The sequence below is a fragment of the Tachyglossus aculeatus genome, chromosome 10 (genome assembly GCF_015852505.1).
Source record: "Tachyglossus aculeatus isolate mTacAcu1 chromosome 10, mTacAcu1.pri, whole genome shotgun sequence".
In the NCBI taxonomy this organism is placed as follows: domain Eukaryota; kingdom Metazoa; phylum Chordata; class Mammalia; order Monotremata; family Tachyglossidae; genus Tachyglossus; species Tachyglossus aculeatus.
The window spans coordinates 59,550,354-59,574,601 of record NC_052075.1 but is presented as its reverse complement, the minus strand read 5'-3'; the positions used below and the strand labels follow the sequence as shown (position 1 = coordinate 59,574,601).

General features: G+C 65.8%; 2 protein-coding genes across 4 annotated transcripts in view; one reads left to right on the top strand and one right to left on the bottom strand.

The window, feature by feature from the left end:
- Positions 1-812: 812 nt before the first annotated feature.
- BAZ2A (bromodomain adjacent to zinc finger domain 2A) lies at positions 813-16,157 on the top strand. The gene is given in 31 exon segments (XM_038752290.1): positions 813-1,075; positions 4,010-4,165; positions 4,855-5,451; positions 5,802-5,942; positions 6,041-6,283; positions 6,473-6,670; positions 6,752-6,812; positions 7,473-7,581; positions 7,691-7,792; positions 7,889-8,096; positions 8,352-8,413; positions 8,646-8,711; positions 8,900-9,205; positions 9,457-9,711; positions 9,811-10,025; positions 10,265-10,339; positions 10,484-10,754; positions 10,842-10,901; positions 11,195-11,339; positions 11,506-11,576; positions 11,578-12,183; positions 12,312-12,549; positions 12,644-12,799; positions 12,909-13,063; positions 13,215-13,501; positions 13,628-13,760; positions 13,891-14,037; positions 14,286-14,399; positions 14,402-14,505; positions 14,636-14,779; positions 15,507-16,157. Coding segments are annotated over 31 exon segments (5,778 nt in total). The 5' UTR covers positions 813-888; the 3' UTR covers positions 15,673-16,157.
- Positions 16,158-22,109: 5,952 nt separating this feature from the next.
- RBMS2 (RNA binding motif single stranded interacting protein 2) overlaps positions 22,110-24,248 on the bottom strand; it is a 43,608-nt gene continuing 41,469 nt past the window's right edge. Inside the window, exons 9-14 of one of the 3 annotated variants that reach the window (XM_038753030.1) lie at positions 23,739-23,832; positions 23,201-23,251; positions 22,992-23,057; positions 22,702-22,782; positions 22,368-22,457; positions 22,110-22,198 (exon numbers count right to left, since the gene is read on the bottom strand). In XM_038753030.1, the coding sequence (XP_038608958.1) occupies positions 22,374-22,457; positions 22,702-22,782; positions 22,992-23,057; positions 23,201-23,251; positions 23,739-23,832 (376 nt within the window). In that variant the 3' untranslated portion in view covers positions 22,110-22,198; positions 22,368-22,373. Of the gene's footprint in view, positions 22,199-22,367; positions 22,458-22,701; positions 22,783-22,991; positions 23,103-23,200; positions 23,252-23,738; positions 23,833-24,248 lie in introns of those variants that run through there. The other 2 variants (XM_038753028.1, XM_038753029.1) reach the window with 2 other exon arrangements.

Genomic DNA, 24,248 nt, shown 5'->3' with positions numbered 1-24,248 from the left:
AAAGGGGGAGACAGGCAACAAAATAAAACATATTAACAAAATAAAATAAATACATTCAATCGTCTTTATTGAGTGCTTACTGTGTGCAGAGCACTGGACTAAGCGCTTCGGAAGTCCGAGAAGTATCCAGACAGTAGATTTGACCCTCCCTCTGGCCCCCTTTGAGACTAGGCTTCCTACCTCTGGCTCAGCTCTCCCTTGACTGCATTCTTTTATTCAATCGTATTTATTATTAATAATAATAATGTTGGTATTTGTTAAGTGATTGCTATGTGCAAAGCACGGTTCTAAGCGCTGGGGAGGTTACAAGGGGATCAGGTTGTCCCACGAGGGGCTCACAGTTTTAATCCCCATTTTACAGATGAGGTAACCGAGGCACAGAGAGGTTAAGTGACTTTCCCAAAGTCACACAGCTGACAGTTGGCGGAGCTGGGATTTGAACCCGTGACCGATGACTCCAAAGCCCAGGCCCTTTCCGCCGAGCCGCAGCGGCTTCTCCGTTGACTGAGTGCTTGCTGTGTGCAAAGCACCGTACTAAGCTCTTGGCACTGTACAGGGTGCTTCCCTGTGTTCCCTTGGAGCCGCCGGCCGGGCTCCCGACCACCTTGGGGGGAGGCTTTTGGGGGGGTCGCGGCAGCAGCTGACGTCGGGAGATGGCTGTTGATCCCACTGGGCGCTATCTGGGATGGAGGGGAGGCTGAGGGACTGCAGGTCTTCGGGTTCGGTGGCAGATGGGGTTCGGTGGCAGATGGGGTGCGGATGCCGTGAGAATCCCATTAAATCCTTCCCAGTGGAGGAGGGGGATCCTGTGGATCCAGTCAGGAGGCCTGGAGATCACGGCCGTGTGGTCCTGGGCCTCTTCCTGTAACCAGTGGGGCGGGCAGTGATATGCCAGGTGACCCGTCAGGGCTTCTGACTTATCCGGTGACCTCCGAAGAAGTCATGGGTCACAGGTGTCTCTTCCTAGCCCATCCGTCACTGCTGTTGGAAAGAAGAGGTCGGGGTTTGTGCCTGGCCCGATGGATGTTCAGTTTGAGGGGGTGTGAGGATATTCCCACCCACCCGGGTGTCTCCGGTGAGGAAATCTCAAAACCCACCTCTCAGGGGCAACCCAGGCAGCTGGGCTCTGTCCGCTTCCTGTGTGGTTTAGGCGCCTACCTCGGTCCCTCGCTGTTCTTGTGGGAGCGCTGGATGCCAGGCGGGGGCACCTTGGGCAGAGCTGGGAGCCGGGCCCAGCCAGTTAAAAAGTGTGGGGTCCTGGGGGGGGGGGGGGTCTCCCCAGTACAGCCAGAGCTGACGAGAGAGCGCCTTCTGTCCCAACCCAGTAGGTCTGGGCCGAATCTCCGCCCGCCCCCCCCATTCCTGGGTACCCGCGGGCTGCTGACTTTCCTAATCCTCCTCCTGCCAGGACTTGCAGGACTCAGGCTTGGGCCCTAGGACAGTGGGAGACAGGGTTACGCACGGCAGCCGCGGTGGCGGCCGGGCCCGAGGCGGTGAGCGGCGGGGGTCCCTCGAGTCAGCCGGAGGCCCCGCGGCCCCTCCGGGGGAGAAGGCACGGCCTGGCCCCGGGAGTTTCGGGGCACCCAGCCGGTGCCAACGGCAGCCTGGCAGCAGCGGCATCCCGGCTCGAGTTTCAGACGAGGGACGGAGGGTGTCGGCAAACTGGTCTGGCCCGCTCCCCGGGGCCGGTCAGTGGGTGGGGTAGGATGGGAAGCGGCAGTGGGGGCTGATACGATCCGGGCTGCGGGTGAGAGGGGCCTCGGGGACCCGCCAGCTCCCTGCCCAGCTCAGGGAGGGTGGGGAGTCAGGCCCGAGGGCCCCGTTTGGCCACGGCGTGATGGCATCTCTGCCTCTGGGTTGCAGGGGGCGGCTGCCCCTGCCTGGTCCAGCTGGGGCAGGGAGGAGGGGAAGCAACGCAAAGAAGCCCCTGGCAGGCAGGCTGGGGGGCGGGGAGGGGTGGGTGCCCATTTCAGTTAGGGAGGCGGCCGGATCGGTCTCCGGTTAGGTCTCAGGAAATAGTAATAATTGCGGTATAGGTAAAGCGCTTACTGCGTGTCAAGCACTGGTCCTAACCTCTGGGGAAGATACAGGAGAATCAGGTCGGACACAGTCCATATCCCACGCGGGGCTCACAGTCTAGGTAGGAAGGAGAACGGGCATTAAATCCCCATTTTACAGAGGAGGTAACTGAGGCCCGGTGAAGTGACGTGCCTCAGGTCGCACAGCAGGCGTGTGGCAGAGCCGGGATTAGAACCCAGGTCCTCTGGGCTCTTGCCCACGAGGCTGTGCTGCACCCCACTGTGATGCCATGGGACTCCCCAGCCAGGCAGTTTCTGCCCCTTCGTGCCACCGCCCCGGGATGCGTGGAGGACCTTTTAGACTGTGAGCCCACTGCTGGGTAGGGACTGTCTCTATATGTTGCCAACTTGGACTTCCCAAGCGCTTAGTACAGTGCTCTGCACACAGTAAGCGCTCGATAAATACGATTGATGATGATGACGACCTGGAGGGGCAGGGGACTCCCGTGGTTCTGAAGCGCTGCTCCTTGCAGGGGCCTAGTGGGGCCCTTCCGTGCCTGGGGAATTGTACCCACCAAAGTCGCAGATTAAATAATTCATAACAGTAGTTATCGTATTTGTTAAGCGCTTACTATGTGCCAGGCACAGTTCTAAGGTCTGGGGTAGATACAGATCAATCAGGGCGGACGTAGTCCCTGTCCCACGTGGGGCTCACACTCTTAATCCCCATTTTACAGATGAGGTCGTTGAGGCCCAAAGAAGTGAATTGACTTGTCCAAGGTCACACGGCAGACCTGTGACAGCTGGGATTAGATCTCCCGGGTCCCTGCTGTATCCACTAAGCCCCGTCGCTTCCTTGGTGAGGTTTGGTGTGTTGGGGGCCCCGTCACCAGCCCAAGAGCCGGGCAGCCCTCCAGCCACTCGGTCCAAGCCAGCCGGCGCTGACCCTTTGTCTGGGCAGCCCAGCTCTGGGGCAGAGGAAGCAGCAGCTGGTGATTTCCCGTTGGTCTGTCTTTCTGCCAAGCATCTCCCAAGTGAAGAGTGGCTGGGAGGGGCTGGGGGAAGGGCCTGTCCCTGTGTGGGATCTGCTTTTAATGGTGCTTCATTAGCTAACAGGAAATGCTGTACTTTCCCAGGGTTGTGGAGAGGGGAAGGTCACCGGCTTCTCTCTGGATCAGACCAGGGGACCTAGGGAAGGGGCAGAAGTGAACGCCGAAGGGCAGTTCCCGTTCGGGAGGTCCGGGGGCAAGCCGTCGGGCTGGGGTCGGCCTGGCCCGGGCCACGGATGACGGGCGGTCCCCTCCTGGAAGGGGGGAGCTCTGGCGTGGAGGCCGGGGGGTGGACCAGATGACCCAGCCAGGCCCCTTGTAGATGGGCCGGGTGTGAGCGTGGGGAATCTTCCCCCTCAGTTCTGGCGGGGGGCTGGTGGTTGGGTGGTCAGGGGCGGCAGCAGACCACACACGGTCGTTCCCACTTCTGCTCTGTCAGACGCCGTTCCGTCCACGGGGGGGGAAGCGGGAGAGGCTGTGGTTTCCTTCGGGAATAGACCGAGCCCTCCTCCGTGGAAGGGAGGGAGAGAGGGAGAGGAGGGCCGGAAAGATAGGATCTCCCGCTCTCCCCCCCAACCCGCACCCTGCCGCAGGACCTAGCACTGGGAGCAGCCCCACCACCGTGGGTCCCTTTGTCTGGGGTTGACCAATGTGTGAACCATCCGCAGTCCTGAGAATCGCGGTCCGAGCGCCCACGGTCCGACCCTAGGCTGAGAGGCAGGGCTGGGGACGAAGGAGGGGCTGAGGCCCAAGGGCAAGGGCCTGGGCTGGGCACCAAGGAGGGTCTTATCTGGCCGATCTTGCCCCGACCAACGCCTGGGCCTGGGCTTCAGGCAGGGCTGGCGCCTTGGGGGGCACCATTTCCTGGGAGTGGGGACTCTACCCGCCCTGTTTGATCTCTGTATTTGTCTCTCACAGTCTCTCTCTGTCTCTTGGACTCAGAAATGGAGGCAAACAGCCATTTTGACTTCCCCGGCCTCCCCCCGCAACCTGCCGTCTCAGGACTGAAATCCTCTCCCCCCGCAGGGGAGGGGCTCTACACGAAGGGGCCTCCTCCTCCTCCTCCCCCTCCAGCCTGCTTCCCCCAGCAAGGGAAAGGTGAGGAGTGGGGGTGGGCTGAGGGAGGCTGGGGCTGAAAGGGGGGACTTGGGGGTGGGGTGGCGGGGAGGCTGAGAGTGAGAAGGGGCCGAGAGCCATCCCAAGCTGATGGCTCTGAGGTGCCTCCTCCCCCCGCCGACCCGGGTGAGAGGAAGTGGGGTCGGCCAAGCCCTTCTGCAACCTGCCAGGGGCCCACTTGCTCCCAGCTGGCATAGGAAGGAAGGCCACGGTCCCCCGGTCCCCGTCCTCCACTCAGGGTGGGCCTGGGTGCCGCTGTGGGATCCGTAGGGGCTGGCCCTGGTGGGTGGTTGCCCCAAGCGAGTCGCCACACGTGTTCCCTGGGGGTGTTCCCCGGGGGCATCCGTGCGGGTTTTATCCATGCGACTCCTTCTCCCGGGGTCACGGAACTGGGGAGGCCAAGGGACTGCCTCTAGCGAGGGAGCAACTCCTCTGCCTCTCCCCCGCTGCCACACCCCACACACCCCTGGCCGACGGGGGCCGGTCGCTCCGTCCGTCCCTCTGTCGGCGGCGGTCGTTGCCATGCCCACGGCCGGGAGCGTCTGGGCTCGGCTCTCCCCGGAGATGGGGAGCCCGAGAGAGCACCCCCCACGCCCCCCACCCGTCGCTGCTCTTGGTGATGCTGGGCCCTCTCCTCTCTCCCCTATTGCCTCCACCCTCCGCCCCACCAGGTTTGAACGGGGACATGAATGTCAACGGCTTAGCTACTGTATCTCACACTACGACTTCAGGGATCCTGACCTCCCCGCACTCCTCCGGCCCCTCGCCCGTGCACGTCCCCGGGGCCCCCTTCGACTATCTCTGGAACTATACACAGTACCCCGCCTCCGGGGCCGGTCCCGGGGCCGCGGGCAGCAGCCTCAAGGAGCCGGCGGTCGCCTCTCCCGGCCCCGTCCAGTCCCCGCTCAACGGCCTGCTCGGGGGCAGCGGGGCGGCCCCGGGCCCCGGCAGCCCGCGGGCCGCGGCGCCGGAGCTGTGGGCCAACGGGACTCCGGGCGCCATGGGGCTCCCCTTCGACTCCCAGGAGCTGTACGACACCTTCCCCGAGCAGAGCTTCGACGTCCTGGCCGCGGGCCCCGGGGGCTTCTTCGCTCCCGCGCAGCCCTCCCCTTTGCTGGGTTCCGGCGGGCGGGGCTTCGGGGCCGCCGGGGCGCCGGGCGCCGGGGCCCCTGGAGAGGAGGAGCAGGTGGGCAAGGAGCTGGGCCCTGCCGGCATGGATGATGGGGCCGTGCTGGTGGACAGCCTGGAGCTGGAGCGGGAGCAGCCCGGTACGGAGCCGCGGCTCGGGGACGAGGTGTGGCTGGGGTGGGGGGGGGTGGCGGCAAGGGGCCCGGGAGAACCCGTCTTTCTAGCTTTGCGGGCAGAGGAGACCGGGCCGCGGGTTGGTGTTGGGCAGAGCCGGACGGAGGGTGAGCGTCCTCGGGTGGGCGGCGCCAGCCCTCCAGGGGACGGGTTGGGGGCGGCCACTCTGTGTGCAGGTGGAGAGGGCCGGGCTCCCCGGCGGCCCGGAGCCCGAGATGGGTGGGGATCCTCGGGGTCACCGGGAACGGAGTGCCTCCGCAGAACAGAAGCCACGCCGCTGGCCTCTGACCTGAGTAGCCTCCCCCCGGCTCCCCAGAACTGAAGCTGTGCGGCTACAACGGCCCTCCCGCCCCCTCAGTCGGCTGCCTGGAGGACCCCGCGCCCCTGCCCGAGCCGTTGGTGGTGTCTCCGATCCTCGGGGAAGATGCCCTGGAGCCCTTCGCAGCTCTGGGCCCAGGTGGGCTCGGGGCCCCGTCTGGCTGGGAGGGGTTGCGGGGGCGGGGAGCGCCAGCCCGTGCCCTCCGAAGACACCTCCGGCTCCCGTCTCCCCAGCAGGCCCGGGAAGCGGCGGGATCTTCGGCGTGGACGACTCGGAGTTGGTGGGCCCGGCGGACAAGCTGGCCCTGCCTCCGCCCCACATCACCGCCCTGGACTGCCCCTCCCTCGGCGCCCCCGGCTCTTTCGGCCTCATGGCGGACGACAGCCGGGCCTCCTCCCCGTCCTCCGCCGCCGCCGCCTCCTCCGCGCTGTTCGCCAGCCCCGGCTCCCCACCCGTCCTCAGGGAGTCCGTGCTGCAAGGTGAGAATGGGGCCTGGCTTGAGACGGCCCTCCCTGCACACCCCTCACCCCGCCGCCCTCGGTCTGGGTCGCTTCTGGGGGGACCGAATGAGGGTCCTCGTAATTGAGACCCTTAGCCGGGGGCAGGTGGAGCGCCGCCGTGTTGATTTCTCTGCCGCTGATGAGCGTCGTCCCTTCTCCCCCGTCCAGACGGTGGCTTCGACCTGAACCCCGGGGGCCGCCCAGGCCCACGGGAGACTGCGGCTTTGGACCTGCCCCCGCCCCCGCCCCTGCCCCCCGCCCAGCTGTCCCCGGATGCCCCGGGGGAGGACGGAGCCGGCAGCCGCTGCCCCGAGCCCTCATCCGGAGACAAAGGCAAGGAAGAGGCCGGCAATCTCCCAGCCAGTGGTAAGCCCCCCCGCCTCCGCCCCCCCCAGCCCGGGGCCGTGACCCGGCAGCCTCTCCCCCTCTTCCCTCTGCCCTCTCCAGGAGAAGTTCTGCGCAGGCGGATCGCCACCCCCGAGGAAGTGCGGTTCCCACTGCAGCACGGGTAGGGGCTTGGGCGAGGGGGCGGGGGCGGGCCTCTGCGCATGTGTGTGTGTCTGTGCACATGCACGTTCATGTCCCATCCCGTCCCTCCCCTCTGCTGTGGCCTGTCCTCGTTTCTCCACCTTCCCCCTTCCCGTCCTGCAGCCGCCGCCGCTCCCTGGCCCGTGGCCGGCCACTGGCCCGTGAGTCAGCGGTGGGCGGGCCGGGCTGGGCCGTCCCCTGTGTGGAGGGCGAGGCGGGGACCAGAGCAGGACGTGACTGGAGGAGGGGGTGGGGCCCTACCGCCCCAGCTGCACCGTGGTTACCGGTTTTTGGGGAAGATAAGGCCGGGTGCTGGGCCCCAGCAGGGGCCGTGGCGTTCCCCTGCCCAGAGCCACCTGCCACGTGGGGCCCCGGGGCTTCTCCAGCCCTTAGCCCCTCTTCAGGGTCAGCAGGGAGCAGACGGCCCCCCTCCAGTCCTCATAGCCCGGCCCACCCCCGTCCCTCCCGGGCTCCAGCTTCCTCTTGGGCAAACCTCGGGGAGGGGACTCCCCTCCTCCGCTTTTTGCCCAGAGGAGGCCGTGACTGACTGGGATGGGACTCTGGGTGACCTCAGGCCCCCCACCGCAGCGAGGGAAAGGGTTATGGGGGTCGCGTGACGGACCCTCTGTCCCCCGGCCAGGTGGCGGCGCGAGGTGCGAATCAAGCGCGGCGGCTGCCGCTGGCAGGGCGAGACGTGGTACTACGGCCCCTGCGGGAAGCGGATGAAGCAGTTCCCGGAGGTGATCAAGGTAACGGTGCCTCCTGCCTGGCCCGGCGCGGCCCGACCCCACCCCGCGAGAGCGGGTGGCCCTCCTCCGGCGCTGTCGCCCACCCTCCGTGTGTCGTTTTCTTCCGCAGTACCTAGCCCGGAACACGGTCCAGAGCGTCCGCCGGGAGCACTTCAGCTTCAGTCCGCGCATGCCCGTTGGGGACTTTTACGAAGAGCGGGACACCCCCGAGGTGCGGTCCCGGGGCCGGGAAGGGGCGGTGCCCTCCCGTGGGGAGGCGGGAGGGAGGGCGGGCGGTCTAACGGCAGCCCCCGTCCCGTCCCCGCAGGGGCCGCGGTGGGTGCAGCTGGCGGCAGAAGAGATCCCCTCGCGCATCCAGGCCATCACCGGCAAGCGCGGCCGACCCCGCAACACCGACAGGGCCCGGGCCAAGGAGACCCCCAGCGTGAAGCGGGGGCGCGGGCGGCCGCCCAAGGCCAGGGGGGCTGAGCTCGGCAAGACTGATGGCCGGGCCCCGGAGAAGCAGGAGGCCCAGGGTACCGTGCCCCCTCCACACCCACCGCGCTCTCGGGGGGCCGACCTCCTCAGCGAGCCCGAGGCCCAGGGTGGTACCCCCCTGCCCACGAGGGAGATAGGGAGGGAGAGGCCAGCTCTGCAGGGCCATACAGTGGCGTTGAGGAACACCACCCCCCCGGTGTCCACTGTGGCGGCAGTTGAGGGTGCTGGAGGGTGGGGGTCTGGGCCAAGGATAGGCTGGCTGCCCAACCTCCCATCCTTCTCTTCTGTGGCAGAGACCCTAAGTGATGACGACAAGGCGAAGATGACCAAGATCAAGAAGAGGATGAGGAGGAAGGTAGGAAGAATCAGCCTCCTCCCGTTCCTCCCGCAGCCACGTACACACATGCTTCCGGCCGGGGCTCCTGGCAGACGGGCATCCGGGAGAGCGGGTCTCCGGGGACCCGGTCCCACTCCCACCTGAAGGACCCGGGTCTGATTTCGGAGGAGTGAGGTTGGGCCCGGTAGGGTGGGATGGAGTGGGTGGGTCCGTCTTCTTGAAAGAGAAGTGACTCTGCCGTGGGTTTCAGGTCAGAAATAAACAGAAGCCGGAGGTCCGGGGCCCCAGGCAGAAGGAAACCAAGAAGAGATCCAAGGTGGAGGCTGGGGAGGGGTCAGCGGACTCGGGATTGGGGGTGGGGGGGGCGGTGTGCGTGTGTGTTGGGAGCCATCAGTGCAGGGGGGTGGGGCGGAGGGTCAGGAAGCACGGCCAGTGCTGAGGTGGCCCTTGAACTCTAAAACCTTCCCCTCTTCTTCCTCACTGCCCCCCAACCCTCCCGTGCAGGCCGAGAAGGAGAAAGCGAAAGCAAAGCAGGACAAACTGAAGGAGAAAACCCGAAAAGAGAAGGGCCGGGGCCGGGGCCGGGGCCGAGGCCGAGGGAGGGAGGAGCAGGAGGAGGAGCCGCCGAGGGGGAAGGAGGAGAAGGCGGCGCCCAGGGTGAAGGCCCGGCCGGCCCAGCCCTCCCCCGCGCCGGCTAAGCCGGACCGGGCGCTGGCCACGCAGCGGCGGCTGGAGGAGCGGCGCCGGAGGCAGCTCATCCTGGAGGAGATGAAGAAGCCCACCGAGGACATGTGTTTGGCTGACCATCAGGTGGGGGCACAGGGTGCGGGGTGCCCCTCACCCGTGGGACCCTCTGCCCCCAGGCCTTGTCTCCGTCTTCTCCTCCCCACTCTCCGTCTTCTCCTCCCGGCGCTCTCTCCCCCAACTCGATCGGTAGTATTCATTAAGTACACGCTACGTATCGCGCCGAGTGCTTGGGAGAGGGCAGGGCGGTAGAGTAGGCCGGCTCCCCGCCCGCAAAGAGCTCCCATCTCCATCGCCCTCTTCCCCGGGTCCCACAGCCCCTGCCGGAGTTCTCCCGCATACCCGGCCTGCTGCTGCCCAGCCCGGCGTTCTCAGACTGCCTGACCGTTGTGGGGTTCCTGCACAGCTATGGCCAGGTTCTGGGCCTGGATCCGGCTAGGGACGTGCCCAGCCTGGGGCGGCTGCAGGACGGGCTGCTGGGCCAGGGCCAGGGCCCCGCGGACGTCCAGGACCTGCTGGTGCGCCTGCTGCGGGCGGCCCTGCGCGACCCCGGCCTGCCGGCCTATTGCCAGGTGAGAGTCCGCCGTCCGTCCGTCCGCCCGTCCGCCCCCTTCCCACCCGGCCGCGCACCCCCCCCCCGGTCACACCGAGCCCTCCCCCGTGCCCCCCAGTCTCTGAAGATCCTCGGGGAGAAGGTGTCGGAGATCGCGCTGACGCGGGACAACGTGTCCGAGATCCTGCGCTGCTTCCTCATGGCGTACGGGGCGGAGCCGAGCGTATGCGCCAGCCTGCGCTCCCAGCCCTTCCGGGCGCAGCCGCCGCGCAGCCAGGCCGCCGTGCTGGCCTTCCTCGTGCACGAGCTCAACGGCTCCGCCCTCATCACCAGGTAACCGGGCCGGGGGAGGGAGGGCTCCCGTCTGTCCCAGCCCGGTGGTGGGTGGGGGCCGTTTCCGTTCCCCCCGTGCCCCTCCCCGGCCTGCCTTCCCCGAGCGCAGACTCGGTTGCCCTGCCCCGGGGACCAGGTGAGCGGGGTGGGGAGTGCCCGTGTCCGTCCCCTCTCCCCGTCGCGTCGCTCCTCACCCCGCCTCCTGAGCTCCCCGAGCCCTGACCGCCTCTTTCCTGCAGCGAGATTGACCGCGGCCTGGAGAACATGTCCCGCTACCGCAGGAGCAAGTGGATCGTGGAGGGGCGGCTGCGCAGGTGGGGCCTGGGCTGGGTGCCAGCATCCCTCGCCCCCCTCCCCCAAATTGTCGTGCTTCCCCTGCCCCTTTCCCCTCCCCAACCCACCTCTCCACCTCCCACTGCACCTGGCATTAACACTGTCGCCGCCGCCCCCCTTTGCAGGCTGAAACTGGCCCTGTCTAAGCGCACCGGACGGCCTGAGACCGGGCTCCCCGGGCTGGAGGAGGGCTTGGGGCGAAGACGCAGCACCCGCATCACCGAGGAGACCAGCGGCATGGAGGAAGAGGAGGAGGAGGAGGAGGAGGAGATGGAAGAAGAGGGGATGGAGGAGGAGGAGGAGGAAGAGGAGGAAGAAGAAGAGGAGGAGGAGGAGGAGCAGGAGCGAGAGTCCAAAGCATCAGCTCGCAGCCGTCGGGGCCACAAGAACGAAGAGGTCCTAGTCTGAACTCAACCCACCGGGCTCCTCGGGCTCCCCTGGCTCCCTCCAACCCAGTTTCTGACCTTCCCCTCCCTTCTCTAGGGAGATGTCCCGGCGTGCAGTGCCTCGGAGCTGGAGAGGCAGATAGAAAAACTTGCCAAGGTACTGGCCTCCATCCTCTGACCCCTACCTCCGATCCCCGGGTTCGTGTTCCCCGGCCTTCACGGGGCCTCGGCCTTGTTCATCCTCTCATTCCCCCACCCCGTCCTCCGCTGACCTGCCCCCGGCCCGCCACCGTCCTTCCATCCTTCCCTCGGCTCTCCACTATCCTTCCCCCGGGTCCTCCGCCTCCCTGCCGTCCGCTGTCCTTCCCCCATCCATCTCACCAAGTGGCCGTGAAGAAGCCTGACACCCCCCTGCCCGACCTCTGTCGTTCCCCCCTTCCCCACCCCCAGCGCCAGCAATTCTTCCGCCAGAAGCTGCTCCACTCGTCGCAGACTCTACGGGCCATCTCCCTGGGCCAGGACCGCTACCGGCGCCGCTACTGGGTGCTGCCCTACCTGGCCGGGATCTTCGTCGAGGGAGCCGAGGGGGCCGCAGGTCGGTGTGGCCCGGTGTGGCCATTCCACAGCAGTATCCCTGCCTGACCCGGGGGGATCGGGAGGGGGAGTGGGAGATCTTGGGGTATCCTCCCCTGCGTCCGGCTCTTTTCCCGGGGATCACGCGGCTCACGGCGAGGCCCTTCTCCCCACCGCTGTCCACGCAGCCCCCGACGACGGTGTGAAACAGGAGACGGAGCCACCGCAGGGACCCCAGCCCCCGCCGCCCCTCCCGGCCCCCCCTCTCCGCGGTGAAGAAAGAGCCCACCGAGGGACCCGTCGGGACCCCGCCCCGGTCCCGCGGCCGGCCCCGCAAGACCAAGCCAGGGCTGAGCCGGCCCGGGGCCCCCACCTCCCCTCGGAGCCTCGGGGAGCAGCCCCCGCCTCCCCCCAATGGGCTCCTCCCTGCCGAGGCCACCCCCGCGGCACTGCCCCCCGCGCTGCCCCCCACGCTGCCGCCCACGTTGCCCCCCGCGCTGCCCCCGACGCTGCCTCCTGCCCAAAGCCAGCACGACCTCAGCCAGTCCGCCTTCCTCTCCTGGCTGAGCCGCAGCCGCAGCCGCAGCCCCAGCCCCACTCCGAGCCCCACCCCCAGCCCCACCCCCACCCCCAGCCCCCTGCTGAGCAGCTCCGTCCTGACGCCGGACAGCAGCCCCGGCCCCCCGCAGTCGTCCGAGGGGCCTGGCCAGCCTGAGCGCCGCGGGTCCTGGTTCAACATCCTGCCCCGCACACCCTGCGCCGCTGCCCCCGCGTTGCCGCCGCCGCCGCCGCCCTCCCCGCCCTCCGCCGCCGCGGGCCCCAGTCCGCCCCCGGGACCGGCCACGTCGCCCGCTCTCCCCCACGCGGTACGTCGGCCTCGCCCGGGCTCGGGAGCTGTGGGTCGAGGGGGGCCGGGGACGTGGGCTGGAGGAGGAGGGGAGGGAGAGGGGGGACAGGACCACCTTCCCACCTGGCTGTCATTCCCCCTCCCCAGGTGAATGGCCTCCCCGCTGCTGCCCCCGGCTCCCCAGCCCCACGCTCCCCCACCCTCCTGGCCCAACCCCTGCCCAGCGCAGCCCCCCAGGGGCGGGCGGGCCTTCTGGCGGAGGAGGAAGGCCAGTGCCCCCCGGGGCCAGGGATGCCCAAGAGGAGGGGCCGGCCCCCCAGCAAGTTCGTGAAGCAGATGGAGCAGCGCTACTTGACGCAGCTGACCGCCCGGCCTGTGCCCCAGGGTGAGGCCCAGGGCGGGCCGGGAGCACGCTGGGGGGGGGGGGGAGCCCGGCCCGGCCCCCGCCCGCCCCCTGACCCCACGGCTCCGTCCCACAGACATGCGCTGCGGCTGGTGGTGGATCCGAGACGCAGAGGAGTTGGAAGCCACCCGCCGGGCGCTGCACCCCAGAGGTATCCGGGAGAAAGCCCTGGCCAAGCACCTCGCCAAACACAGCGACTTCCTCCGGGAGGTCTGCCGGCGGCCGACCACCGGTGAGGGGGCCCGGGGAGGCCGGCCGGGGGGCGGCGGCGGCCGGGGGAGGCGGGGAGCCGAGGGGACGGGAACGCTCCCCCGACTCTCCCCACCCCTGTGCCCCTGCAGACCCCATCCTGGAGCCCAGCTGCCAGCGCCCTCAGTCCCAGGAGGCCTTGCAGCGCTGGGCCCCGGCCGAGCGCACGTACGAGACCGACCTGGCCGTGCTGCGGCGCGTGGAGCAACTGGAGCAGCGGGTGCTGCTGGCCGACCTGCAGATCCGGGTGGGGCCCGGGGGGCGGGTGGGGGGACGGGGACCCAGGCCCGGGGGCCCGCCCTGCTTCACCATCACCCCCACCCGCCCACCCGTCCCTCCCCCTCCGTAAGGGCGCCTCCGCCCTCTCCCCTTGACCTCCCGTGCCCGCTGCCCCGCAGGGCTGGACGTGCCCACCGCCCGACTCGGAGCGCAGGGACCTGCGGTACCTGGAGCCGGCAGCCGAGGTGCTGGAGGACATCACGGCCCGGACCCGGGGCCGCGAGGGGCCGGCCCTGCCGCGGGAGGCCCGCAACCCCCTGGACCTGGCAGTGCTGCGCCTGGCTGCTCTGGAGACCAATCTGGAGAGGCGCTACCTCCGCCAACCGCTCTGGCCCGCTCACGATGTCGTTCTGGAGAGGGCGTTGCTCGGCAGCCCCCACGCCTCTGCCCAGGGCCCCGCACCCATGTGAGACTCCGCTTCCTGCCCCCCGGCCCCCCACCCGGCTCCGCTGACCTCTCCCCTCACCCCCCCACCGTCCTCCTCCCTCTCCACTTCTGCCCTCCACCCCCGTGACCCCGCGTGCCCCCGCAGGGCCTACGAGATCACCCCGCGCATGCGCGCGTGGCGGCAGACTCTGGAGCGATGCCGGAGCGCGGCCCAGCTGGGTCTCTGCCTGCATCAGCTCGAGGCCTCCATCGCCTGGGAGAAATCCGTCAACAGAGTGGTGAGCGGGGTCCGGCTTCCGAGGGAGGGTGCCGAAGCGGGATCCTCGACCTTCTCCCCCGGCCTCCCCACCCTGCCCCAGAGCTGCCCGGTGTCATCCCCACCCATTGTCGTCCCCCCCACCCCGCCAGACCTGCCTGGTTTGCCGGAAGGGGGACAACGATGAGTTCCTGCTGCTGTGTGACGGGTGCGACCGAGGGTGCCACATCTACTGCCACCGGCCCAGGATGGCCGCCGTTCCCGACGGAGACTGGTTCTGCACCCGCTGCGCCACCCAGGTGGGGCTTGATCCGGCTAGGTCCCCACCCCGTCCCCCATCTCCGGCTACGTCCTTCTAAGCTCCAGCCTCGTTCCCCGCAACATCCCCACCCTGATTACATCCGTTCCTTTCCCTCATCTTTTCTGCACTGGGGCTGGATTTGGGGCCGGCGCGAGACTTGGGGTGGGGACGACTCTCCGTTCCCCCCTCTCTCCGGGTCGGCCTCCGGCCGTCCCCAGCCCACGCCGCGTCCTTGCGTCCTTCCAGCAGGCAGACGGCGTGAGCCCCCTGAAGCCAGGTTCCCCCAAACGGGGCCGGAGGGCAGGAGCGCCGGACCGAGTGCTGCCTTTTCCCGAGGGCGAGGGGCGGCGGCGGCGGCGGGGGGGGGGGCCCCGCGGGGCCGGGAGGGGCCGGCCGAGGGGCTGACCCCTGCCAAGCACCGACGGGTGTCCCTGCGGCATCACCACGGCGACCTGACCTCCTGCGAGTGAGTTTGCCGGGTGGAGTGCGGGGAGGGGACCTCCCCAGCGGTGGGCCCTCAGCGGAGGGAGGGGGCCGGAGGTCAGACGCCGCCCCGGGAGTCTGACTGCCGGCCTCGCTCGCCCGGCCCGGCCCAGGGTCATCCTGATGGAGATGGAGTCCCACGAGGCCGCGTGGCCTTTCCTGGAGCCCGTCAACCCGCGCCTGGTGAGCGGCTACCGACGCATCATCAAGAACCCCATGGACTTCTCCACCATGCGGGCACGGCTACTGCGCGGGGGGTGAGTGTCCCCGGGCCCCGGCGGCCGCCTCACGGGCCAGCCCCCGTGGAGCTCCGGGAAGGTGGGGGAACGTGAGATACCTGCCGCGTGTACGCAGGGTGCCAGGCCGGGTGGGCAGCCGCTCCGTGCGGAGGGCCGGGCCCGGTGCCAGCTGCCGGCTGGGTGGGCAGAGCGCCGCCGGGCCCACGCGGTGCTGAGATGGCTGATCGCGGGGGTGGAGATTAGTCCAGGGTATCCGCACAGGGGAGCTGGGGGCCGAGGAGAGCGAATGGGGAAGGTGGGGGGCGATGGGGGTCCACCTGGAAACCGAGCTGAGGGCTGGTAGTTTGTGCTTGTCGCGGGGCGGGGACAACTGCGGGGGAAACGTCTGAGGAGAGAGGAGGGGTGTCCTGAGCTGCACTGCAGGCGGCCGCGGGAAGATGGGTGACGAGGCCCAGGCCGTAGTGGCACGCCGACCGCGGGGTGGCCCTCAGGGCAGAGCCGCACAGGGCTTCTGAGGAAGAAGCGGTGGGATCGAGGGATGGATCCGCCCCGGGAACCTAACGGTGGGCGCGGGGAGTCGAGGACGAGTCGAGAGAGAGCGTGGCGTGCCATCGTCGTCCAAGGTGGGGATGTCAGCGGGAAGGGGGGAGATGTTTCAGCCAAGTTGAGTTTAAGGGCCCCCCGACGCTAGAGTGAGGAAGGAGGGGGCTCGATCCGCGCCGACCCCCGCCGCCCCTTGCCCCAGGTACGCCAGCTCGGAGGAGTTCGCTGCCGACGCCCTCCTGGTCTTCGACAACTGCCAGAAATTCAACGAGGACGACTCGGAAGTGGGCAAGGCCGGACACGTCATGCGACGCTTCTTCGAGCGCCGCTGGGAGGAGTTTTATCAGGGAAAACCGGCCGAGCCGTGAGGCCGGGGGAGGGACGGGCCCTTCCCTCGTCCCCCCTCCGAGACCGGGGCGCGGAGAGGCCCCTCCTGGACTGAAAGCCAAAAAGAGAGAGAAAAAGTTGGCGGTTTTTTCCTTTCTAATTGTGTAATTACTCCCCCCACCCCTCCCAGGGCCGTGTAACTTAGCAATAGTTCCAGTGAATGTGTGAAACACTTGGTCCGGCCGAGGCCCCCTAGGCGGCCAGTGAAGTGGTCTTAACTCCTTGGGGCCAGACACGCTGCTTCCAGACCCCCCCACCCCCAGATCGGGGGTCTCGCTCCTGCCCCGGAACCCCCGGTAGCCCCCCTCCGGGCTCCAGCGTCGGCCAGGGAGGGGTCGTGGCGGGTCTGGGCCCCGTCCCCTCCCCGCCTCCTCCTCTCGGGAACTCCTCAGGGACAGCTGCGCTGAGGTGGGGCTCACACCCTGGCTTATCCCCACGTAGCTTTGGGTTCCTGGCCGGCCTGGGGTGGGGTTGGGGGGGGCCCTCGTGGGGTTGACCACGTCCACCCGCTCTCCCCTGCGACCCCGGGGGGCCGAGCTGCTGCTGGGTCGGGTCCCGGAGGGGGAATCATCGGTGGGGCCCGGGCCCCATCAGAGATACGGGTACTTGCACTGGAGAAGGTGGTGGCCGCCCTTCGCCCCGCGACCCCACAGACTTGCCTCCTGGGGTGGCCCAGCCGCACTGAATAGCCACTGAGGGGCGGGGGGTGGTCACACTGAGAGAGAAAATAATATTTCTCGACCCCTCCCCTTCCTTCCTCGCCCCTCCCTCCCCCCCTCCTCATTTCTCAAGTCGCCTTTTCTGTCAGATAAACCTCAGAACTTTTTATTTTGTTTGAAAAAGAAAATTTGCTTTTAAATAAGAGGTGGATTGAAGACTGAATTGACTTTATATTATGCATAAATATTTATATTTTATCTAAATGCTGAGCTGTAACAAACTGTTACAAGTTCGAAACTTGTGGCAGTCTTCCTCCCTCCCCTCTCCCCCCCCCAACTCCGGGCGGTTCTTTTCTGGTATAAAACGTTCTGGATTTATTTTCAATCTCTAACTTTTCAGTTTTAGTTTTTGAGTTTTTCCCCGGTTTCTGCTGTGGGTCCGATCTCCCCTCCGCTGCCCCCCACCCTCACCCCCCCCCAAACCAGGGACCACAGGGCTGGGGGGGGCTGCAGGAAAGCTGTGTGTGTGTCTCCATATTGGAGGCTTTGAATGGGGTTTGGGGGGGTGTCAGGGACCCCTGCATGTCCACCCCCCTAGTCAGGAAGCATAGATTGACCCCTCTGAGCAAGCGATTCAAGGGATTCCCGGAGAGAGGGGGGGCATTGAGGTAGGAATCAGTTTGACCCCCCGCCCCCCCCAAGCCTTGCCCTGCTGACCCTTCCCCTCTAACCCGGAAGAAACCACGCCGTGAAAGAAGTTCCCGCGTTCCTTGTTCCACGACAGGGACTTTAACTTTTTATATAACCAAATGTGGTGTTTTAGTGACTTTTTGATAATGTACAGTTTTTTTGTGAATTTAAATTTATTTCTTTCTATATTTTTAGGACCAATCTCATTTTTAATAAGGTTGAAAAAGGAAAAAAAGGCTAGAGCCAGCCTCCTGTTGTTCCCCGTGCTGTTCCACGCGTGCAGCTGTAGAAAAGTGCTTGTCCGTTGAATAAAAACCACATTTGATAGAGACCCGGCGTGTGATCCCATCTGTGCCTGGGGGGCCAGTGGGCTGGAAGGCTTGGGGGCTGTGACCCGGAGGAGTCCCAGGGACCTGGTATCTGTTCGATCCATTCTATTCTATTTATTTTATTTTGTTAGTATGTTTGGCTTTGTTCTGTTTTTGTTCCCTTTTAGACTGTGAGCCCACTGTTGGGTTGGGGCTGTCTCTATATGTTGCCAACTTGGACTTCCCAAGCGCTTAGTACAGTGCTCTGCACACAGTAAGCGCTCAATAAATACGATTGATTGATTGATCCCTGCCCCAGGGCCGCGTGGGCCCCAGGTGCCCCCTCCCCCCCTTGCACCCCACCTCTGCCAGGATCCTCAGGAGCTCCAGCTCTGGCCCCCCCCCCCAAACAGGCGGAACCCCACGTTTTTATCGCCTTTATTTAAAAACAAAATTCGAAACGAGACAAAATTTGAACTCCACGAGACGAGGGGGCGAGGGGCACGGCGTGGGGGGGGGGGGGACGGGGACGGGACAAGCCGGGGCAGCTTCGGCGTAGAAGCGGGCAGAATACAAAACTAGAAACCTCTGAATAACCAACAAAACCAAAAAAAGGGGAGGGGGGGGGGAAAAAGAAACTCTTAAAAACCTGTACAAAATGTTTCTAAGTATAAATTAAACTGTTATTTCCTGCCTAACGTGCGTGTGTGTGTGTGTGTGTGTGTGTGCGCGTGTATGTGTGTGAAAGAGAGACAAATGGGTGGACAGCGGCGGAGGCAGTGGATGGGACCGGGACCCCCGGGGGATTTGCTTATACCCTCTCCTCGGTGGAGAAAAAAGCGGAACCGGTGGAGAAAAGGATTTGGAAGCGATCGCTGCCCCTCAGGCCGGCCTAGAGGGGAGGATGAAGCAGGGGGCGAGTGTCGGGGCGACCCCGCCAACCAGGCGCTTCGCCGAACCCCCGTCCCTGCGGCCCGGGGACCCTCTTTGGAGGTGGCCGGGGGAGGGAGCGTCTGTCTGAGCGCCACAGCGGAGAGACGGAGGCGTCTCCCCCGCCTCCACCTGGTAGGGGTGGGGGCAATGACCTACAGGCTTAACGCCCTCTACCCACGGCCGCCCCGGGGGCTGAGTGGGATAGCACAGAGACAGAGCCCACTGTTGGGTAGGGACTGTCTCTATATGTTGCCAACTTGTACTTCCCAAGCGCTTAGTCCAGTGCTCCGCACACAGTAAGCGCTCAATAAATACGATTGATTGCTCTGTGAGCCCACTGTTGGCTAGGGACTGTCTCTATATGTTGCCAACTTGTACTTCCCAAGCGCTTAGTCCAGTGCTCCACACACAGTAAGCGCTCAATAAATATGATTGATTGCTCTGTGAGCCCACTGTTGGGTAGGGACTGTCTCTATAGGTTGCCAACTTGTACTTCCCAAGCGCTTAGTCCAGTGCTCCGCCCACAGTAAGCGCTCAATAAATACGATTGATTGATCTGTGAGCCCACTGTTGGATAGGGACTGTCTATATGTTGCCAACTTGTACTTCTCGAGCGCTTTTAGACTGTGAGCCCACCCCTTTTAGCCTGTGAGCCCACTGTTGGGTAGGGGCTGTCTCTATATGTTGCCAATTTGTACTTCCCAGGCGCTTAGTACAGTGCTCTGCACATAGTAAGCGTTCAATAAATACAATTGATTGATCTGTGATCCCACTGCTGGGTAGGGACTGTCTCTATATGTTGCCAACTTGTACTTTCCAAGCGCTTTTAGACTGTGAGCCCACTGTTGGGTAGGGACTGTCTCTATATGTTGCCAATTTGTACTTCCCAAGCGCTTAGTCCAGTGCTCCGCACACAGTAAGCGCTCAATAAATACGACTGATGATGATGAAGCGCTTAGTCCAGTGCTCCGCACACAGTGAGCGCTCAATAAATACGATTGATTCGGAGGGAGAGGGAGGGAGGGAAGGGGAGGCCGAGGCGCTGGGTCTCTTGAAGCGCAGGGGGACGGGAGCGAGGAACTTAATACTACACATGCGATGCTCTTGCAGACTTTCCAGCAACGTAGCAGCAACCGGAGGCTTTTTGGAAAGCCAGACCCTGCCCGGGGAAGAGGGAGGCCCGGCCCTGACGACGACGCGGTGAACGGAGAGACGTGAGGTAGATGCGTAACGAGGAGAGGAAGGGCGCTGGGGGGTGAGATTGGGGTGGGGGGCTGAAGGGAAGTGGGCGCTGCTAGCCGAGCAGGGGGTCTAAAGTGCAGGTGGCGGGGGGGCGGGGGGTCGTGTGGCAGGGGTCAAGGCACAAGAAAAGAACCCCAGGCCTCGAGGCTTTTGGCCGCCCGGCCGGGCCCTCCGGCTGCTTATTGCTCAAAGCTCGGCCGGACACCGGGGAAGGTGGGGTGGGGGGGGGGGTGGGGGGGTCCTCCTTACTTCCCGGGGCTCTGTTGTAGCCGCTCCCCAGCAGGTGGGGCTGTCGGGTAGATGAACGACGTGCTGGACGCCCCTTAAGCCGGCTTTTAGACTGTGGGGAGGGACTGTCTATGTTGCCAACTCGGACTTCCCAAGCGCCTAGTCCAGTGCTCCGCACACCGGAGGCGCTCAATAAATACGACTGATTGATTCCCCTTCTCGTAGCTTCTGCCGAGCGTTGCCGGTTCCCGCGAGGACCGGCGGCAAGGGCCAAGCCCTCTCCGAGCCGGGGCCGGGGAAGCCGGCCCCGGCTTTAGCACCAAGGGGGAAAGGCCCCGCAGCTTGGTAAAAACGGGGGAGGGGAGCCGGGAGGGGCCCCAGGCTCCGCGGCCGGCGGCGGGTCAGGGGGCTCCCAGGGCGCCGCTCACGCCACTCTTTGGTTATAAAAGTAAAACAAACAGCCAACCTCTCCGCTGAACTGGGAGCTCCGTTACACTGTTCTCTCCCAAGCGCCCAGGACAGTGCTCCGCACACAGTAAGCGCTCAGTAAATACCGTTGATTGATTCCACACCGGCCAGGGCCGCGGGTGAAGTCGGAGGTCCAGGTGGGCGGGCAGGGGCCGAGGAAACAGGCCTCTTTTGGGGCGGTAGACCTGCAGGCCCGAAGCCCCGGCCACGTGGCCTGCTGACCAGAGGCCGCGAGGGCACAGGGAAACGGATGGGTGAAAAAAGGGCAAAGGCGGGGACCCTCACCTGTCCCTCCTGGCCCGGCCTGGTCCAGCCCGGCCGCCGGTCGGAACCCATCAGGCCCGACACACGTTGCCCCAAGCCCGATGCAGAACGGCAGGAGCCCAAACAATGAGGGACCACGAGGCCAGAGCGGACGCCACCGGGAGAGGACCTAGTCGAGGACGAACCGGTGAGTGGAGACGTGAATGACATGTGGATGTGAGCGACGATGGCGGGGGGCGCACCCTTTGCCCCATCCACGGGGATGCTGTGCGGGTGCCTAGCAAAGTACGAGGAGGTGGGGCGACGGTTTGGATAAGTCCCCTCACGTCCCGGGGCTCTGTAAAAGGAGGGGACGGGGCAGGGGCGAGGGCTGAAGCCTCCCTCGGTTTGGGCGGGAGCCATCGGAGGGGGCCCTGCCACCCCTGCGTCTCCTCCTGATTGTCTGTTGTAGGAGCCGCCGGGGCAGGGAGAAGGGGCAGGGAGGTGGGGCCTCCCTTTCGTAGTCTCAAAATAGGACAAAGCAGCGAGGCCGGGCCGGGGTTTGGGGCAGGAGGCTTCACGCAGCGGTGGGTCTGCACGGGCCGCCGGGCCTCGCCCTGCCGAGCAGGAGGAGGGGCAGAACGGGGGTCCGGCTCCCGGGCAGGCAGGCAGGCAGGCAGGCGGACAGAGGAGGGGGCGTCAGGCCCCTGTCCGCCGCGCTTGGAGGGCCTGGAGGCGGGGGCCCGCCAGGCAGGGGGGCGGGGATTTATTGCACTTTAGCCAGCTCCACCCCGGCCGTGCTCCCGGGGGGGACTGGGGGAGACGCCGCCGCCGCCCAACCGGGTCCGCGGGGCCCCCGGTGTCGGCCCGGGCGAGGGTGGGGGGCGGGGGGTGGTCTAGGCCTCGCTCCCTCCCTCCCCTCCAAGGTCGAGGCTCGAAGCTGGGTGCGGGCGGAAGGCACTGAGGGGGCCGGGGCGGTGGCGGGGAGGGGTCCTGAGGGGGGCCGGGCCACCATCACTCACGGACTCGCCCGCAGGCTGGGCCAGGCGACCGGTCTCTCCGGGGTTGGGGGTCAACGCGGCGCCCGTGGGCAGGGGGCTCGGCCCCGGCCCCCGCCCCGGCAGCGGTGAGCGTTTCCGAAGAGCCGGGTGGGGATGGAGAGGGTCCAAGTCCGAACCGCCGGAGACTTCCCGCCAAGGGCTCCTTAGTGTTCTGCCTTGTTCTTGTCCAAAAAGTAGATTCCACCTGAAATTCCTTGCCAAAAAAGACTCCCCCGAAACGAAATTCTTAAAAAAAAAAAAATAGTAAAGCCAAGGTGGGAGGGCCCTGGGGGCGAGGGGGCGGGGCTGTAGAGGAAAACATTCCAACGCGTTGCATATTTTCTTTAAAAAAACAAAAAAAAAAAAGAAAACCACTCGGAAAGTCCAGGCCTCACTGCACTCCATTCCACTGGGCGGCCCCGGGCCCCCGCTTTCCTTTAGAGAAGAAATGAAAAAAAAAGGCGTCCCGCGGCCAGCACGGCCGACCCCGAGGTTGCGGGGGAAGGGGCGTTGGGCCTCCTCCTCCTCCCGGGGACGGCGGAGGGAGGCCGTGGCGGCTTTTTTTTTTTTTTTTTTACCAAACTGTCCTCTTTGCAAAAGAAAGCAACTCAATGGGATCTCCTGGAAGGCAGCCCGGAGGAACGGTGGCAGGGGCGGCCCCGGGGCCCAGACGTCTCGCTCCCAGGCCCGGCCCATCTGTGGGACAAGAGCCGACGACCGCCGGTTACTCCCAACCAACCGGGGCCCCCGGCCCCGCCGCAGCAGTTGCAGGGAGGGGAGGCCACGTAGGCCTCTGAAGGAGGCCGAGGGGCCTGGGAATCTTTCCCCTCCCCTCCCCTCCCTTCCCCTCTGCCCCCACTCCTACCTGCGGTTACTTGCTGTAGGGGTAGGGGTAGGCCGCCGTGTGGTCCGAGGGGGAGTCCACTGTCACCTGGCCCTGCTGGCCGCTGGTCTCCTGGGCGGCACAGGCCCTCCACATCACCTCTGCCCCCGTCCCCCCGGGCCCTTCCTCCCCCCCAGCCCCCCACTCCAGCTGGGTCGGCCTGGCGAGCGGGATGGGGGGCACCCCGGGTCCTCCCCCCAGTCCCCAGCGGTGCCCCTTCCCTGGCGGCGGGGAGTGAGAGAGAAGCCCCGCTTCGGGGGTCGCACCTGAGGGCCATGCCCACTGTACCCACCGTACCCGCCCCGCCGGCTCGTACCTCGACTGAAACACTGGAAGAAGGCACCGGCGTGTACTGAGGGATGTAGGCTCCGGGCAGCGCCGCGGCCGCCGGCATGTACTACAGAGGCAGGGGCCCAAGGGGGACGTCAGCCAGTCCCCAGGGTCTCCTCCTCCCCAGCCCCCCATCCGTTCCCACCTCCATCTGGGGCCCCCCAGGCGTCCTCCCCGCCGGGGGCCCGCTGCCCCTCTCACCACTACCCTCTCTCCGGGGCCTGCCACCCCAGTCGCTCTCCTCTCCCCGAGGCCCACCCTCACCGGGGGGCTCACCGTGCCCGTGCTGCTGAGGGACAGGTGGCCCAGCTGCTGGGTGAGGGGCCCCATCATGGAGGCCGGCTGGAGAGAAACGGTGTGATCCAGAGCTGGGGTCAGGACTGCACCCTGGATGGGGCGGGGGGGGGGGACGGGGCAGTCAGAGGGGCCGAGGAGGAGGGACCCCCTCCCCACCCTAACCCCACGGTGCCCGAGCTGGCACTCACCGCAGGCTGCATGAGGTACGACTGGTGATGCATCCAGGATGGGCTGTGGACCTGCACGGGGGGATCAGAAGCTCAGCGCCAAGCAGAGGGGTGGGAACTCCCCCCATCATCACCGCAACTACGTCGGGCTTAGCCATCAGGGCCACTGCCTCACTTGGCTCGAACTGTGGGTGGACCGGGCTCGTCCTGGGGTGCTATGGCTATGAGCCGCGGGACGCCACTCCCCACTCTCTAGACTTCTCCCCCCAGGTGAGGAAGCTGGGGCGCTTTGGGACCTCGAGCAGCAGCCCAGGGGCACCCTTGTGACCCCAGAAATGAGGCCAGACCGGTCAGGTCCGGACCAGCCTGGACTTGAGGCTGGGGTGTGGGTTTGGGCGGCCAGGCCCAGAATGAGGCCTCAGAATGAGGGAGTGCTCTCCACTCCCTCAGCGGAGCTAGTAAGACCCACTCCCTCCTAGTAGGTGGGAGGGGGACGGGAGCAAGCAGGCAGATCCCCAGGCTCAGAGCCCCCCACCCACCCCGCCCCAGTCAGCCCTACCTGATAGGAGGACACTGGAGACGGGAGATAAGGGGACAGAGACGTCTGGGCTATCATCCTGTTGGGAGCGATGCTGTATGGGGTCGGGTAAAACCTGCAGGGAGGACCACAACCGTATTAGACGGTATTTTAGAACAGTGCTTTGTACACAGTAAGCGCTTAATAAACACCATCAACTATTTTATGCGTACCATCCGGTAGTTTACGTTTGAATCTATCTCCCCGGCTAGACTCTAAGCTCCTGGAGGGCAGGGGCCGTGTCTACTCACTCTGTTATCCTTTTCCAGGCCCTCAGCACAGTGTTCTGAACGGAGTAAGTATTCAATAAATGTGACTGGTTGATCATAAATACCGTTGGTCGACTGACTAAAAATCAGGAAGAAGTGAGAGGGGCCAAGTCCCACCTGCCTGGGGGCGGGCACGCTAAATAATGATGATGGCATTTGTTAAGCGCTTACTCTGTGCAAAGCACTGTTCTAAGCGCTGGGGGGATACAAGGTGATCAGGTTG